General features: G+C 37.8%; 1 protein-coding gene across 1 annotated transcript in view; it reads right to left on the minus strand.

Annotated features, from left to right (window-relative positions):
- Positions 1-12,709: 12,709 nt before the first annotated feature.
- The window catches only part of PRIM2 (DNA primase subunit 2), a 91,223-nt gene continuing 84,994 nt past the window's right edge, over positions 12,710-18,938 (minus strand). The window contains exons 12-13 of the mRNA XM_059842672.1: positions 18,186-18,254; positions 12,710-13,307 (exon numbers count right to left, since the gene is read on the minus strand). Coding sequence (XP_059698655.1) covers positions 13,080-13,307; positions 18,186-18,254 — 297 coding nt within the window. The 3' untranslated portion in view covers positions 12,710-13,079. The remainder of the gene's footprint in view (positions 13,308-18,185; positions 18,255-18,938) is intronic.

Raw genomic sequence — 18,938 nt, forward strand, 5'->3', positions numbered from 1 at the left:
ACTCACTCCAACAGCTCCATGTCCTCCCAGTTCTGGGGAGCCCAGAGTGGGATGCAGTGCTCCAGTTCCTCCTGACTGCATGGATGATGCTGCTCCTGATGTGAGCTCAGCCTTCTGTTCTGCTGTTTGCTGTAGCAGCCAGCTCAGACACAGCCATGCCAGCTGCACTGGGAGGGAACACAAGCACGGATAAACAGAACATTCAGAATAATTAGATACCCACAACACTGCAAATCATTTAAATAGGGGTTTTCACACTCTGAAGAGTGGGATGGAGCTGCTCATGGCAGATTTTTAGTGGCTGCATCTGAACCTACTATTAAAGCAAGCAGCAGAACAGAAGAGTGAACTCAGGAGCAGCCTGCACCACCCATGCAGTCAGAAGGAAGATTTCCTTTCCTGCCTTATGTATGCTGTGCTGCAGCCCTTACACACAGACCATGCCCAGCCCTGATGGCTGAAGAAGAGGTTGTGCTGTGACAGAGGAGTGAGAACAGTTCCAGGTGCACTGCTGGAAGCACAAAGGTTTGAAGGTAGGATCAAATGGCAGATGGAAATCCAGCATCTCTGGATCAACGTGAAATCCAGAACATGACAGAATCAGTAACTAGGAGTGTCCCAAACACCCAGAACTTCTAGCATCAGGATGCTAGAGGAGGCTACCTGAAATATTTGTTCCCATTAAAACCCAAAGTTATTGTTCAGGTAGAATACCCCTTTACATATAATGTGCCTGAAAAGAGAATTTTCATCATTGCTCATTGTTGCAGGCACATGAGACAGTCTTCTCCAGGTGTGACACAGGAGGAGAAACAATACATGTGGTACAGACTGATGTAAATGGGCCAGAACTGGGGTAAGGAGGAATGGTTCCCTCCCCCTTGCAGGTGAGGCAGGTAGACAATTTGCCACAAATCACCAGGGAAATTCAGGGCCACACCTCAAATTGAACATAAGCTGTCCCAGGCTCTGCAGCATGGTTTCTGAGTGGCAAGAAAGGAGATGTTCAGTGGGACAGCCCAAGAGCAGCAGTGGAGCTGTGCCTGCTAAGCCAACATGAATCTGATACATTTAATAAGAAGAGAAAATAAATTAGTGAATAAATTCACTGTTGTCCCAACATACAAGCGTGTCTCCACAAAAAAAAAGTGACTCTGCGCACTGCTGGCATGTGACAGAGAGATCAAGAGATTAATGAAGCAGAAAAAGATGGTGTCAACAGCAAAATCTGTTACTGCAGCTGTACCCCTCCAGAGCATTAAACTGCAATTTGGGTATTTGCCCCCTTCCCCACAATTTCCCAGGGAGACCACACTAAGGTACAATGAGCAAAGTCCAGATACAGGCTCAGCCCTGCCAAAACTTCACTTAATGAAGAGAGAAGAGAGGGGTTTGCAATCAGCTCGTAAATCTGGAAATTTTTGGCCTTAGGCTCATACCTGGCATTAAAATGTGGTAGTTTCTCGTAAACAAACAAGATATGTTTTTCTCATCATAACTTACTGGTCTTCCCATCATCTTCCAGTTCACCGAGGCAAAACCCTAATTCTACCTACCTCTGACAGCATTTTAACCTTCTCTTTCTGGCAGGACTGCCCAGCTAGTCCCTATTTACCATCCTTCCTAATGCAAGCTGGACACTGCACCTGCTTGCACATCCTGAACATGTGACTCTGCACTTTTCCATTACTGCCTCTGAAAACCATTCTGCATCCTTTTGTAATGCAGGTAGATAAAACTGTTCCCTCCCTCCAGGCCCTAAATATTTTAATTTTTCATATTTTTAGTAAAGCAACAAAAAATCATATTAAGTGACTCCTTTTACTGCTATTTATACCTAAGATATGCCATTTTGTGGTGCATTCATAAGAAATAAGTATGCCAGAACAAAGAATTACTAAGCTTCACCCACAGTGCCTTGTGACATTGCATTTATTTCTGGCTGTATTCAGCCACCACCAGTGGCTCACAGTGCATCCTGACAGCTGCCACTGGTGTGTGACCTCCTGAGCAGTCCTCATTAGTAGAGTTTCTTAGCCTATCATTTCACAAAAAAGAAATTACTATGGAACAGCTCCCAAATGAGCACCTCTCCCTGCAACTCAAATTCAAGGGATGAGACAACAGACAGAACTTCTGCCAGAGAAGAGGATATTTTGTATGTTGATCAGGAGTGGAGAGCAAATAAACTATGTTCTGAAAACAGAAAATTGACTTCCTCCAAATCAGGAGAGCATCTATGCTTACTCTGAAAAGGAAAAGCAAGTGACTGACTCTGCATACAAGAGCACCCCCAGTCAAAGGCAAGGTAGCTCCCCAGCCTTGATACTGTTCAGCAGGCAGAGGAAACGCTCCCTTTCCCACAAAGGCTGAGGTTTCTGGATGATGGAAACACTATCTCTTCAGTATAGGCATTACTTTAAGGAGAAAAGTAAAAGAAAAAAAATTAAAATAAAAAATTTGCCTTTCTGAATTTTTTCGTTGGTGCCTTTTAGACTCTTGGATGCTCTGTCCTTGGAACAAAAAGCTCAAATGTGACTGCAGAAACAGATTTTTCTTTTTTTTTTTTTTCTTCAGCCTTTTGTCAGGAACAAAAGCATTTGCTTACTGATCTACCTGTGGAGAAACAAAGCACTACTTCAAATACCCATTCCAAATCAGAAACAAAAGACAAAACCCAAATAAGTGGGCACCTACTCAGGGTTCATACATTTCTTTATGCGACTTCATTTCTACAACTTCTTCATTTCAAGATTCTTTTCCTGGGAGTACTATTTAAACCTGGGAAAAAAAAAAATCTCTACTTTAAAGCAATTCTGGAATGGAAGAAAGTAATTAAGTGACCCGAATACTGTTTCGAACATGTTTCCAGTGATTATCATGAAGTTTTTTGAATGCATTTGACTGGAAGCTCTGGAAATAAAAACTAGGGCTAGAAAGAACAGAGCAGGAAAGAGAATATGCTGGTTGCTTCACTCCAGACACATCTCTAAGTCTAGCAGATTAGGGAAACATATTTAGAGTGTGGAAGAGAGCTCTGTCATCATGTCAAAGATGAATAAAATATCAAGGTACACATTTTGGATATTCAAGTATTGAAAAACTGTTGCTTATTATTAGGCTGCATGTAAAAAGATAAATTAACAGGAAAAAGAGTTCTCTTATTCCCTAGTCAACCAAATCTGTCAAGCAAAAGATATTTTCATTTTTTTTTTTTGGCCAGGTAGTATTTTTTTTTAACATTACAAATTGTTAACAGTTAGTTATGATTATAAAATAATTACTAAAATATGAGACCTGTTTCATGGCATCAGTCCAAAATCATTTGCTACAGCATATAAGCTAGGATATGAAATTTGCTGAAGCCAGGGTTTCACTCCAGCTATAAAATCACAAGACTAGAATACAAAACAGACCATTCAAATACAAAGATATTTATGAACCTTAACTACCTGTATTTAGAGAATAAGAGACCAGCAATGCCCAGAACAGAGGTGTTTACAAAGTATACACAATCCTATTCTTTGGTCAATCTGTAATAACAAAAATAGCTTATATTTGGGGTATTTCATCCAATCTTCAAGATCTCTCATAGAGGAGTACAATGATAAAACATGGGGCTGACTTTGGCTTTCACAACACTGAAATCAATCAAGTACCTGTATGCAGTCCAGAGGGATAATAAATTGTGTTTGTCACACCTAAAACCAATTTTCTGGGAAGGAAAAAAAAATCTAACAATTTAGAGGAACCCAGATGCCCTACATTTATTCTTTTTCCCTGAAAGCCAGAAGTGAAGACAGAACACATTTCTCCTTTATATATATATATATAAATTTTAAAATTTTTTTCCTTAATGACTTTTTTTAAATAGAGGCTATCTTTTTAGATCTAGATTTCTTACTAGAGCTGAAGCTTCTGCTTGAGGCAGAAGCTATTTGAAATGTTTGAAACAACACTCTGGGCTCCATGTAGTGGCCTAGACTATACTCCATAAAAGGAAGTTATATTAATCTCAGCATTTATCAGGAAGCATGAAAAAGGTTAAAATGCCTTAGCCTTTTCATGAAAAAACAATTACCATGAAAAATCCTTTCTATTATATCTGTTTAATTTACTACCTCCTTCTACATATATATTCTAGTTACAAGACATGTTTGTTTTCTTTATTGGTAAATATTAGGACAATATGAGATCTTAGATTAGAAAAAATGCATGCTGTTGTGAGCTCTTAGTTACAGAATTACTTGTTTCTACTAGATCTCCTAGATACATCACTGATCTATATAATCCTAATATTCAAGCAGGTCAGTCTCAAACACAGTTGCTTACCAGGCAGATGGTGTTTCTGGAGCTAAGAAAACACAGGAGAGTAATTTTCCCTGCAGCTTGTCCAGCCACCTTTGGTTATCCCCAGGCAAAATTACCAGGTACACAGAAGCATTCATGCAGGTTTGATATGAGAGGTGAACTTGTGCTCTGAGCACAAGGTGTGCAGTGAGACTCATTAGCTGCACTGCAACAGTGACCAGACAAGTCTCTGGGGCACTGGGACTGAAAACACAGCCTGAAGCCTGGGATGGAAATAAACCACATACAAAAAAGACACAAGAAGAAGAAATATGAGAGACACAGAAGAACATCCATGTGCAGAAATATCAAACACAGTAACACTCTTCTGTTTACAAAAACCAGGACAGTTAGGACCTGCTATTTTGAGAAAGTGAAAATTATATTTCATATAATACAAAATCATGCGTCATGGTAATACAAGAATTCCAAGATTAAAAGTTTAAGTAACTTTAAAAAACTGCTTTAAAATTCATGGACTACCCAGAGAAGGATCATTGCCCACTTGTTTCCTTCCTCTCCTAAGCATCCAATGAGTTGCAGCTGCCAGGGATGAGGTATGGACAAGAAAGTTACAGGACTCCCTCACCTTCATCAGGTAGCAAAAATTCATTTCAATTCAAATGCTCAGGAAGTACAAAGCAGCAGCAATAGCATTGAAAATTTAAGATTTGCCCATCGGAATAAACAATATACAGAATAGGCAATAAGAATATATCAGGCTTGTTATTGCCATTCTATGCTATGAGGATTAGAGCTGGGAATGAGACAAGGCAAGTAGCTCCAGTACTCATCACCTGAGTTACAGAGCTACTTTCTAACCAAAGGTCTTTAAAAACAGAAGGCATCATGACTAGTTTGTGTGCATTATATTCACTTATTTTTATTCTGACTGAAACAAGCAAAGAAATCCAGCTTTTAGATGCCCTTCTGATCACTCATAAATGCAACTGAGTGAACCCCAACATATTAAAATAATCTTTATCAATAATTATGAGCTGACACCTAAGAGCTAACATGGCTGACATGACAAATTGTTATCTCATGATGTGCATTCGCCTAGTGTCATTGAAAGCCAATGTATTTTAACCCATATCAAATTAGAACTGCCAGCTACTGTGGACTTTTCTTTCCTTGCACAAGGTACAGGTGAAAGGCCTGCCAAGAGAAACCCACATTTCTTTTGGAGCAACCTACAAACATTCTGCATGTGCCATTAATGTTGGACGTGGGAGCACAGGTGCTGCATGTCAAAATGTTTCTGTGGTGGAAGTGCTGCTTTGGAAAACAAACCAGGCTAACAAAAATGTGGTTTATAAGCAGAAAAAAATATTACAAAGCTGAATGAAAGAGACTTAGACAACATCAGAAACAAGACATGGACTATTCTGTCTCCAGAAGTCCCAGGCAAAGAAACAAGTAAAGCTTTCTGAACACTGAGAAGAGCATGACTAAAGACCTTGTCAGACACAAAAGCATCCTTCTCATAGACATACATGAGAAACAGGCACAGTATTTTTGTTGTCATTGCAATGCCACATCAATAATCCAGAATTAGGAGTCAGAAAGTGAAAGCTTGTGCTCACACAAGAACTTCTGTGTTGTCAAAGATCCTGCAAAGGTTTGTGGGCAGCAAGAGAACACAGAGTAAGAGAGGTACAGACTTCATCTCAGGGTTATTTTGCATATAATTTGATTTCATGTATATTCTTACTTTGTATTCATTGATTTTAAATGCTTCCTCAGTACCCAATTGCTCATACTGGATAGGCAAGTGGCCAGCAAAGACCACGGACATAATTAACATCTATTTTAACAACCCACCTCAAACCTTCAACAATACATAAACATAAAAATATCACTGGTCACAGTCCTAGCCATTTTATATTTTAATCATCTGCCCCTTATATTTGTTACATTCACTCATTACCTCATCTCATAATTTAAACTGTAAACTGGGGACAAAAAACATTCCATCTTCCATATTCTTGTGCAATGATACCACAAACCATGAGACCCTGCCACAACAGCTCCTTTGGAAATAAATACATGTAACAACATTGTTATATGCTTCCAACCTTTTCTTTATCATTTTGAAGTATGTTTTTTGCTATATTTCTTTAGGAGTAGCAATGGAAGCTGCTGTCTGGTTTGCACCTCTTTGCATTTTGCACGATGTGCCCCTTACAGCCCACATCTTCCACGGGAAAAGTGTGATGTAGGAGTACCAGAGTAAATGAATTCACCAGGGTTTGTCCTTCAGGGGAAGATGCCTTGGTTTTGTCACACACCATGTTTTTGTGGTGCTCTAAAGTCACAGGACAGCAACAGAAGCCTTCTTTACACCGGGAAGTTAAGATTTTACCAGCCACTTACAAACATCCCACTGAGACTAGTTCAGTAGTATCTTTAATTGTTAGACTTCAGTCTTCCACCTGGCAGAACAAACATGCAGAGTAACCCACGGCTTTAGTAATTTACCCTCTGCAACCACAGCTTGGTCATACAGCTAATTCATGCTGTAGATTCTGCTCAGTGAAGCACCACAAATTAACCACACAAGCAAAAAAAAAAAAAAAAAAAAAAAAAAAAAACCAAAAACCACACACACCAAAACCACTTTCAGGGAGTAGATTTAGGTTAAGCAACATTCAAGGATTTGCATGCAAGACTTTCACCACAGTGAAGCACATTCACACCATGATACATTAGATACACCAAACGCATTTATTTACTTAGAGCACAGAAAGAGCCAACTCTTCATCCCCAAAACAGTCATTCAGCAATTGTTAAAAATTAAGACTCTTCTAAAGTACCCAGGAATAGCATGTGTTGGTGTTGCTTGTTTGATTTGAATTGAAATATTTAGACATTTGGATTTTAAAGGAATGCCAGCAACCTTCAACTTACTGGTTGAAATAAGTCCAAACCAAGTAGCATATCTCCTTATGCAGTACAAACTGAGCATTCAACTTGTGAATGAATTCTCACATGAATTCAGCATGTGAGATCTGAGTTTTCTAAGCAGTTGGTCAATGCACACAGTACAGCCCAGCTGCCTGTCAGACCCAAATTCCTGTCCTCACATGAAAACAGTCGTGAAGAACAGTTCAGTCTGATATTAGGAATCTCAGCCCTGTTCAGACATAAGTGAATACCCATTGCAGAATAAACTTTGCTCAGTAAAAGGGGTCTATTCACTTCTGTATAATGTCAATTTAACAGCTGTAAAAAGTGATCCTTACTAAAGCCTGAGGTGCCCTTGTTTAGACAATTTTTCCAGATTTATGGACAGCATCAGCTCTTAGTAATTAAATGTCCTCTGTAGTTATGATGATTAAGAAGAGGACAACTGGAAGAACAACACTGTAGTTCAGTGTTATTCAGAAAGTAGAACAGCACTATTTTCTGTTCTAAGATTTTGTTGTTTCAAGCTGCGGAAAGCTTCTCAGGTGATTTTTGTTAGAAAAAAGGATTATTGAGTCACTCACTGAAGAAGGCAGGCAGGTTTAGGTCTACTAACACGAAGGGTAAAAACAGTAATTTACTAGGAACAAACATCTGGCAATAAGCTCCACTGAATAAAAAAAAAATTCAGTAACAGACAAAAGAAATGTAGCAAATTTTTCCGTTTAAATGTAATTAAAACTCTTTTTTAAACAATTCTTTCTTGTTGAGATTACCACAAAATACTGAATCACTACAGCTGAAGAGTGCAAGTGAAAGTCTTGAAACAGCATTAAATTCCATTTAGGAAAAAAGTATTTCTTGGTGAAAAATAAGATCAACTCCCCTAGAGAAACTGAATCTAAACTGTGAACTGAGAGGGCTGGCAGCTGGCATTACTGCAGAGAACTGGGTTTAGTGCTCTAAATCTGCACAGTAGTCAATTTAATAAATATTGAATTTATCAAGTTATGAAATAATCATGTGCTAAGAACACTTCTTGCAAAAATATGACAAGTCTGTTACAGTACAGCTGTTGTTATTCAGACATAAAACCCACTTAGAGAAAGCACTTTAGCAGAACCAGTTATACAGCATGATGGCATTCACAGAGAAATGATTTTTCCCTCCCAGATAAGCATTTAAGCACCTTAAGTAAGTGTCACACAGGCGAACTGGCTTAAATAGGTTCCAGCTACCTACAGGAGACAAGTGGCTCTCCTCTGCCATTTAATTTGATACATGCTGGGAGCACACATTGCAGTCAAAAAGAGTGAATATCCCATCAAACTTGCTTGACAGCCAATTTAGATATTCCAGCTTGATGGTTGTGCTTCAGATAATTTTGGCCTTCAGGTTGGAAGCAGTTCAGCAGGCTGAATATTCTACTATTTTCATTTCTGATAAGGATAGTGAGGTTGGTTTGGTTTTCCATCACAACTTAAGTCCCATTTACATATGCTCCAAAACAATTCAGAAATCACAAGAAAAGCTTTGCCTCAAGAACAGGCATAAATATAGTCATGTGGCTTCCTCAGTGTAACTACACCCCCCTGTTTAGAAGAAAATTCACCTAATTTCTTTACTTATCATTTCTCTTGATGGAAACTTTAGAAGGTCAAAGAGAGGAGCTAATTTCATATGGCCTATGAAGGTCTTCAGAATTTTCATTGTGTAGGGTTTTTCCTCGGTGAAGCATGAATAAAAATTAAATGCAGTCAGATTCTTTAATCCAAAACTACAAAATCCTGAGGCTTCAAGGTAAGGCCTTACATAGCTCATAGGAGGGAGCTTAAGCCAAAGCATAGAGGCAAGAGACACAAAATCTATAAATATCAGTGATTAATTCAAAAAGGATATTCCAATGTATTTTTTCCACTGCATAACAAATTTGAAATTTTTACAAAACAAAATTATAACTATCTTTAAATGAATGGTAAAAAAGGGAGAAATCTACTTTTTAAGGCTCATTTCTAAACATACCAAGTAGAAATAACCTGGGAAAGCACTTCTTTCACATATGTTTGCACTCAGCAGATTACTATGACTGCACTACCAACATATTTGACTACTGTAACTCTGATTATACACCCTACAACTGATATGACTACTATATTTAAATAATTCTTTTTATTTTTTTATTTGTATATTGATTCAGACATTTGTACTTGTTATTCTTGATGTACTAAAGTATTGATGAAACTGAGAAGAAGACCATAGGTGAATACCTAAATCCAAGTGAAAAGTTTCCCCAGCTGTAAAAAACTGTATTTCTATTAATGCCAGATCCTGGAAAAGGAAGTTTTACAACAATTCCTTAGGATATCATAATAAGAGAGGAAAACTGGTTCACTGTAGATAAAACCACTCCTCAACAGTGCCTCCAGATCTAACCGAGAGACAATGTAAGAAAACCTTCGCCTCCTTCCTCAGCCACAGTTGGCAAGGATTCTCCTTTTCTCCCCTTCAAAGTCATACAGTAACTGCAATTATTACTGGTTTTCACCTACAGCATGTTAAGAACTTCACATATTTTTTAATCATGCTCCAATACCAAAGATCAACTCAGAATCAAAGTAATTCAGCAGGTTCCCTGGTATTTTTCTACAGCCAACAATTTCTCTGAAAACTGTAGCTGGCCAAACCACTGACAATTCTGGATACTGAGTGAGTGAATCACACATCTCTGACTCTTCCATCTCTCTTAGATTGCCTCTATATCCCACGCAAAAGCACCACAGTAGCTGCTTGAAGCAAAGACACTTTCAGCTTAGAAGATTAAATTTGCATTAAGCATAAAAATAAATCCACATGTCACAGACTTTAATGGCCAAAAAGGCCCAGCAGGCCATCTACTTTGAACAGTGCAACAGAGACCATTACATTTCATCCAGTGCATGCATCCATTTGACTGGTTCAGTTTGAGCAAAGACAATTCTGATCTAAATTATTCTTACTGAAGTTCACTTTATGAGTTTGGCCATTGAGCATGGCAGAGATTTTCTGTTTGCATAACATCTCCCATGAGACAACCCTGATACTGAGTAGAATGCAACATTCCTCTAAAAAATAAATATTGTGCCGTACCTTCTTCCACTATACTGATTTCTTTTTCGTTACCCCATGTTCATGAACCATCTTAATTAAAGTTTATGATTACATGACAAAACATCCTCAACTTGGCTGAAAACTTTCAGCTAGAAACACAGCTTCTCATGATGCTTACACTGTGGTTGTAACTTTTATTCTAAGAGAAACTGAGAGCTCATAGATCTCCCTTTTTTTGCAGCCTAATCACCAAGTCCTGCTCTCCCCCAAGTGAAACACACTGATATCACCTTCAAGTCTCCAGCTATTGATCTACTTTTCACACAACCTAACCCTCTTCTAAAGTTTTCCAGTGCTTCCTCTGTTAATAAGTTAGTATTTAGGTATCTATTCCTAATATTTCAGAGCTATAATTCATTCTTGCCATTATCCCAACCACTTTTATACTTGTTTTCCAATTAATTTACCTATACAAACACTTCAGGTTCCTTGTGGGATTGAATTATACCCATTGATCATAACCTTTGTCCAATTCAAACACTGTAAATCCTTCAGCACTTGAGGGATTTAGACAAATCTCAGCAAATAAGAATGTTAAGGGGTGAAAGTCTTTGTTGTTCTTTCTGTCAACTAGAAACCACGGGTAGAAGTTTCAATGTTGAGATAATACCACAACCAAGAGCAGTTCATGAGTACAAGCAGGAAAAAAGTGATTCTTGTGTGGGTTTTTAAAGGACGAGAAATAGATATAGATTTTAGAATATGCTATATATACTTTAAAAAAAATAAGTAACAACTGAAGTATCATGATGTGAAATACACCCAAAACAACCACTTAAATATGGAGACCTTGAATACACCTTTCCATCTGTAATTAATTGGATTTGCCAGATATACTTGGGGAAAACAAGGAAAGCACCTCTAATTGCTTGCAATCAGTAAGCTTACCTGAAAGCTCACACAGACCACAAACTCCTGGGGAGGGATGAGGGGAAGGGGTGAGAACGAAAGCAAAAGAAAAAAAAAAACAAAAAACCTCATGGTTCAGATAAGAGCTGTTTAATAACTGAACAAAAAATTTAAAAAATATTATTCCAATAATAGTAATGAAAAGCACAGAGAGAAAGAAAACCCAAAAGAAAGAAGTGATGCACAATACAACTGCTCATCACACACTGACTGGTAATTGGTGACTCTCAAGTAACTCCCCTCAGTTTACACACTGATCATGTGTGTCTGCAGTATGGAATATCCCTTTGGCCAGTTTAGGTCAGCTGCCCTAACTCTGCTTCCTCCCAGCTTCTTGTGCAGCTGCTCCCTGGCACAGCATGGAACACAGAGAAGCCCTTGATTTAGAGTACACCCTGCTCAGCAACATCTAAAACATCTGTGTCATCAAGATTATTCTCATTCTGAGTCCAAAACACAGCACAGTAACAGCTAGAGGAAGAAAATTGACTCTGCCCAGTTCAAAACTAGGATAAATTACATGGAGTTAAGACTGTCTGAAACGTTCACCATCTTCAAGGCAATCTCTCACGTCACCTCCATTTGCTGTGCTTTGGCTCATGCTGCCAACCAGTCTGCGTGTGTGCAAACTGGGTCCCTTCTGGAAGAAATTCACACAAAAGGCACATTCTGCACATTCCTGTACCTGCTGCTGACCACTCCAGCCACAGAGTAAGACAAAAACTAGCCTAAGTAAACCTCCCAAAACACACTGAGGAGGAACGTGCAGATCAGCTCCTGTGCTGGCTGCCGTGACAGGGGTGGCAGCTCCCGTCATTCCCCTTGCCAGGGCAGCACTCCTCACCTCAGCACAGCACTTAAAGCCTCACTCAGTTTGAGAGCTCCTCAGCCTTCCTTCTGCTGAGCACCCAACAGTGACATCCTCTTCGCCATTAGATCTTGAAAGGCCTTGAATTCAAAGACGTTGTATTGCCTCGGATGCTGGCACTTCACAAGCTGTGGGCCAGCATTCCTTTTGAAATACCCAACTCCAAACTGAACTGGGGTACATTTGAGATTAGAGGTTGGACAGGAAGAAAACTACTTCCTACATCAGCCTGACTGCTGCACAGAAATACATGCTAATAAGCTTTTAGCTTCTTCATAATGAGTCAGTTGGTAGAGTATCTTTTTTTTATTACTTTTTTACATACAGGTGTCTAAACTCTGATTATGTTCTCTTCCAAGTATCAAAACCAGCTCTCTAAATTTAGTGCCAAGGTACAAATTAGGAAGCTGATTTCCCTTGGCTCCCCATATAGAAGAGACAGACAGACGGCTCCAGAGGGTAATTTTGATCATACGAACTCCTACTTAATTACCATCCCAATATAGTTTAAAAGAAAATACAAAAAAATTTTGCTTTGCAATATTTATTTAGTTGATACATAGAAAAATGATCACAAAAGGGGATAAAAATATTTGAACTTTTTGAAGAAAACCAAAAAAAGGTAAGTCAGACAAAAATTACCTAATAATTGTGAAGACAGTTTCATTTCCCATCCTTAAACCTACCCTATAAAACAGCTTCCTAAAGCAGTAAGAATAAATACTGGATGCAATTACAGCTTCAATATTTATCTTTCCTTTTTTCAGCCTTCTCAAAGCACTAAATTGCTTCTGGTCTTCCAGGTGGTGAAGTGCATATTCCTCAGTACAGGGACAAATTCAGCTAGAGAAGGGGTAATAATAAAAGAAAGAAAAAATAACAAAAATAATACAGCTGCTTAGTCTTCAGTGAAGTATGCTTCCAGTCCTTCCAGTTCTGTATCAGCTTTTGCATTTGAAGGGGTGGGAGTAGAACTTGAAGTTATGCTTTCCTGACTGTTATTTTTTTGTTGAAAGTTTCCCGGGTTATTGAATTCCTTCTTCGGTTCTCTACCACCATTTAACAGCTTCTGACTCTCTGTAAAGTACTGATTAGGATGATTCAAAGAAAACCCAATGTCCTCAACCTGCACATAAAAGGAAAGGAACACCAAGTTATCACACTTATTTCTAAAAACCATCTTTTTCATATTCAAGAACAGATTAATTAACAATTTAATAAGTTCCAATTTTGTTGAAGAAAAAGGCATCAGTTTGTAAATAATGTTTCAGTAAGTGTTAGCATAACACGTATCTAGTTTCATCAGAAGCTTTCTTCCTTCACTGCAGAAATAAAATAACTTTGGCATATTCAAACATTATTTCACACTGTCTTTATTACAGAAAATAAAAACAATACTGTAAAGCATCTAAGAGCACATAAGTAAAATGGCATCTCTTTAGAGATGTAGGACTATTGAACCTACACCTTAAAATGGACTTGCACCATTCAAAAGAGGGAGTGAGAGAGGTCTAGAGTACAAATGAAAGTGAAAAATACTGCTAGAAGTTGTAGCAACTGCACAATATAAATCTAGATCTTAAGTGTGAAACTTAAGATCTTAAGTATGAAACTGCAGATGGAAAAGGGGAGCTTCATGTCTTTCCCTGGTTTCCCAAGAAGGCACAAATGCAATATTTACAAGGGAGTGAGCTAAGACAGAAGCCCCAAAGATCAAACTTATCCTTGCTCTATCAGTGCCACCATCAGCACCTGACTCTGGATGCACAACCAGTACCACAGAACATTTAGTCTTCAGTGCAAAAAATACAGAAAACTAGCAGCAGATTTGTATTACTACTTTTTACTTCAGCAGATGCATTGTTTCAACTCTGGAATTATTTGATAAATGAACAGTCAATTAATGCTTTTCAAATATTTCACATCAAGAAAGCTTTCAGCCTAAAAAGGAAGCTGTTCTGATGTAATGACCAAGAACCAGAGTTATAACTTTTATATTTCTTTTGGGAGGCACAGAAGTTGGAAATGCTTACTTTCAAAGGTGCTTTCACCTCCTGTTCAAGGCAACCTGCACCTTTCATCTGCCTGTCAGTTCATGTGAATTCTAGGAACATTTTTAAAAAACCACTGCTCTTAAATTACATTGGAAGACTAACCAAATATGGGTACAACACATCATGGAAGACTAAGAGTCATATACCTGCTAATTTCTGCTCCCACTATATTCCTTTTTTCTCAGAAGGGAGTGGCCAATTCAGGCATAATAAGCAACACTGCACACACAGAGTCTCCTGAGGACATACTGTGGCTAATTTAATATGCCAAACCCCATCAATTTAAATTTCAGCTGCTTGTGAATAATCATAAAGCAGAGGATCAGTGTGTGCTCTAAGTGGAACCCTGATTAAATGCATTACCACTGCCTAGCTTAGCTCCATTAGAAAATGGTGACATGGATAACAAAATCTAATTCAGACATGAATTAGCAACTGTAGTCAGTGACCTTGCTTGAAAAATCTTAAAGTAACAGTCCTAGCACTCTAATTTGGTATTCAAAGGCATAATGAAAAAAACAAACCAAAAAAGCTAACCCAAAGTCATCACTGAATTTGATTTTAGTCTTATCTGGATGAGTTTCATCCAGCCAGCTTTCATCCATGCTCCAATTTTCATTATATGGGAACTAAATTACTTCTTTACATGAAAAAAGCTTAAAAAGAAGTGATATAGTGAAAAACTGGCTATCCTTTTAGAAGCTCTAAATGAGCTCTGGTTGTTTTAACCTTAAAATCTCAATTCCCTTCAAACCAATTTAGGAGTCACTTTGTAACTCTTAATTTTATTCTAAACCCTTCTCTCCCCAACAATCTGGAAAAAGCTGTAGAAGCAGCTCATTGTATGAATGGAGCCTACAACCTTGTTTTCAGAGGTGATTGATGGTATTTCTGAGTTTGAATTTCTGGGTTTTTAAAAGTTATTTTTTAGTTGAAATTGTTGTATGATTCCATGTACCATTTTTTCCTTTTCAAACTTGAATGCTACTTAAATAAAAATATATCAGAATAAGCTTAGACAACTCTTAATTAGAAGAATTCCACCCATTCAAACCAGCAAGTTTTTGTGAGAGCCTCAAAAGAGAAGGGGCAAGATTTTTTCATTATCTTCATTTGTGATATAGAAAGAATTCTGTTCTCTGTAATTTTCAACAGGGTTCAGTAAGCATTTCTTTGAATAAAAATATTCTACTCTGGCTGGAAATTCACAAGAAATTTGAACACAAGAACAGAAGTCTTTTTTACATTAGATTGCTCATACAACTTTATGTAAGTTTTACAATGTTTTTAAGTAATATAGATCAAAGCATATTAATTTTAAAAGCCTCATCACTAACTTAGAAACTAAGTTAGCTGAGACTTCCTACAAGAAACAGAGAAAGCAGATTTTTCTAACAGCTTTGCCAATTCACACTGGTAAAGCTATCTGGAATCCACCATAGCCAAAGTAAAGTGTATTTTCTGTGCAGTCAAAACTTTAAGCTTTTAACATGCAAAAGCTTTAAAACTTTTTATGCTTTTAACCAACTAAAAAGACCTGGCACTTCAGACATAACTGTATAATCCATCTAAGTAGGTGATACTAGCACAAGACTTTTTTTGGATTCAGCATATTTTGCATATACTGGCTCTCATACAAACTCCCATTTAATATTCCTGCTATATCAAACATTGTTTTAAAAATCCTGAAACAATAATTTGGAAACTATAACATCTTTGGGTTTTAACCAAGAACTTTTAAAATGACAGCTGATAATGCCACAGCTGGTATTAGAGAAAAACCACATGGAGCAATCATGGGGCTGCAGCTTTCCTTTTGCACACTTACTGAAGAGTTAACAAATTGCCTACATAGATCTTAGCTCCTGCCAGGTCCATGAATGGGCCGCACAAATGATGTTCTGTGGTTGTGGAAAAGGGCAACCAAAGCTCAGGAGAGGTGTAGCACTGAAGTCAATAAGCCCAGCTAACACAGAATACAGACAGCAGCTTTTTGTTAGCCCATGCTACTCGAACATAGCACTGAAGTGCAAGGACACAACCCCCATCACCACCCCCCAAAAATGTATCTCAGCAGTCTCACTCTAGTCCAGCTGCATGTATTAGCACAGTCTTGGTGCCAAGCACTAGACTACTGAAGCTGACCCTGTGAACTTAGAGAAATACAATCTTCACCAAGTCTCTGTTACAAAGTCATTCACAGTCAATCTTACCCACATACACACCATAACTTTTAAGAACTGCAAGCAACACCAACAGCTCTTCCCAACACACATCCAACACTTTCCTCGTAAAACTTTTACATCATTTAAATTAAAATTCTCCGTGTGAGCAAGTCCATTACTTCCATGAAAATTTTACTTAAGATTGTTCCCCTGCTCAAAGAAAGAATCAAATTTATGCTACTTGATTCTTCTGAAACTCCCTTCAATGAAAAACTCTGCTAGTGATATACAGGAAAGCAAAGGCTTGATTGCAAGTAAAGGTCACCAGCATCAGAGACACATCTTTTACCTCCCCATAGGAAAAAAAAAATTAATAAAGCAGAGAGTTGTAGAATAGAAAAATCTGTCCAAGCAGGCTGGTAACAAGTTGAGCAGCTAAATTCTGTAAAAAAGTTGCCATCATAAGCATGTGCCATTCTAACTACAGTGTGTGTGTATTTTGCTTTCTCTCACCGAAATAATATCAAGGGCAAAGCAGAAAGATGATTTTGAGTACAAGCAGCAAAGACAGATATGTATATTACTACAAAATGGATAAAAAATAATGCTTTTCTGGAATTTCCTATAGAAGAATGTAAAGACTGCTTTCCTAAAATGCATAGTACAGAGTTATCTTTTGATGAATGTGGACCTTGGGGTCCACAGTCATCTTGAGAAAATATTACTTCTACTGACATGAGCTTACACTGAGCAAGTGTAACCTAAATTTAAAACTGTATATTATTTTGAATTTCCTTCCAGATTAGCAGACTTTTTCTCACATTTTCCAAGACCATAAGACAAAGTGCTCCTCTCAAAATACAGCTGCCAAAACAACACTGGACACAGGCTCAGGGTACACCTTTGCCATACATTCATACATATGACTGCTGGAAATATGTGAAAACAAACAGTTCCACTTAAATCAATTGTGAAAACCAGTAAGAATTAAAAAAGTCAGTGGTAAATGCCTCTGGGTGAGTCATCTAATCCTCATCCATATCCTTAGTAAGGCTGTTCCACAGTCCTCTTTTTGAAAGGGATGCTTCCATTTTTTGGTTTGTGAAGAGAACAAAGCTGTAAGAAGAGCTGCGCTTCACTGGGGATTTTTGTTGATGACAACGAATCTTGAACCAGTGGAAAAGCTGGTTCTTTGAATCAAGAAATCACACAGGAGATGGAGTGTGACCATTTATTATCTTAAAAACTTTTTGAGAAAATTTTAAGATAACTTTGGTTACAATTAAGCAAATGGGAAAGCTCTGAGAATGCCCATCTTGACTTAAAAAAATAATCATATACAACTACAAATGTGAAAAAATACCAAATAAAATTTAACAAAAGGTACCATGAAAATGCTGGGAGATTAAATTAAGAGGTTTTAGATACTTTCCCTTTCTTTTTTTAAGGTTTTTATGTGTTTTATCTAAACACATCAAACTTGCTCAATGTATTAAAGCCTACAAATTTGATTAAAAGCAGGGTATTGAAAAAGCTAAATGACTTGAAATAGATAAGATTCAACAATATTGACCTTTTCAGGAAGACAGCATAATATTCTACAACATCTTGTAATACTGAGGGTAATAATAACATCAATATATAAATGCAGAAAATTACAAAGGAATACTTGAAATTACCAAAAAGATAACTAACAAGGCAAAAGGGCTAATAATGGATGGGCAAAGTGAAAACAGTCTCTGGGGCTTCATTCATCATTTCCAAGGGTGAACAAAGAGTACTCACATCATGGGTCAGCTCGAAGTACTTCTGACAGGCCAGCTGGAAATGCATGCCCTTCACCAGCTCCAGCACCTGCACGGGGGGAGAGCAACGAGACACACTCACAAGCAGCACACATCCAACCTACTGATACTTGCAACAACAAGGTGTTCCAGGACAGCCTTGTACAACAGCTCATGGACATTTGCAGCACACGACACCTGTGAATCCTACAAACAGCTGACAACATTTTCAAATGCCCTGGCTACGTTAAAAACAAGATAAAACCACAGGAAGGTACGCCCGACCCTTAAAATGTAATTTCAATACTCTTAACTTCAAGAATAAGTTGAATCTATATTTTGGTAATATCATTGTGACAGTTATTGTCAAACTATCATATTGCAACATCTCTTCTGTAATTGCAGACATAAATCTAGCAATTCAAGTGGTTGAAGCATGAAGCAATCAAGGACATGATTTGTATTTTTATTTTCCACATTACCAGTTCATGCAGATGCACAGCAAAATACTACTGTGCTCCCATCAAGAAAATTTAATGCAAATCCTTTAGACAAGTATCTGTGAGAGGGGAATGCTTTTACCTTCAATCAGATTTGTCCTTTTAGAAATGAAGCTATTTCTAGTCAAGCTCAGCAGAATGTGTTAGTGAATAGGCTGTTTTGAACACGTATTAGGAAAATCATGCCATCTTTTGTAAATACAATTTGCTTTCCAATTCTACTTCAGGTAATCTCTTCTGTGCTGCATGAAGTC

Source organism: Haemorhous mexicanus, chromosome 3, assembly GCF_027477595.1.
Source record: "Haemorhous mexicanus isolate bHaeMex1 chromosome 3, bHaeMex1.pri, whole genome shotgun sequence".
NCBI classification, from domain to species: Eukaryota; Metazoa; Chordata; class Aves; order Passeriformes; family Fringillidae; genus Haemorhous; species Haemorhous mexicanus.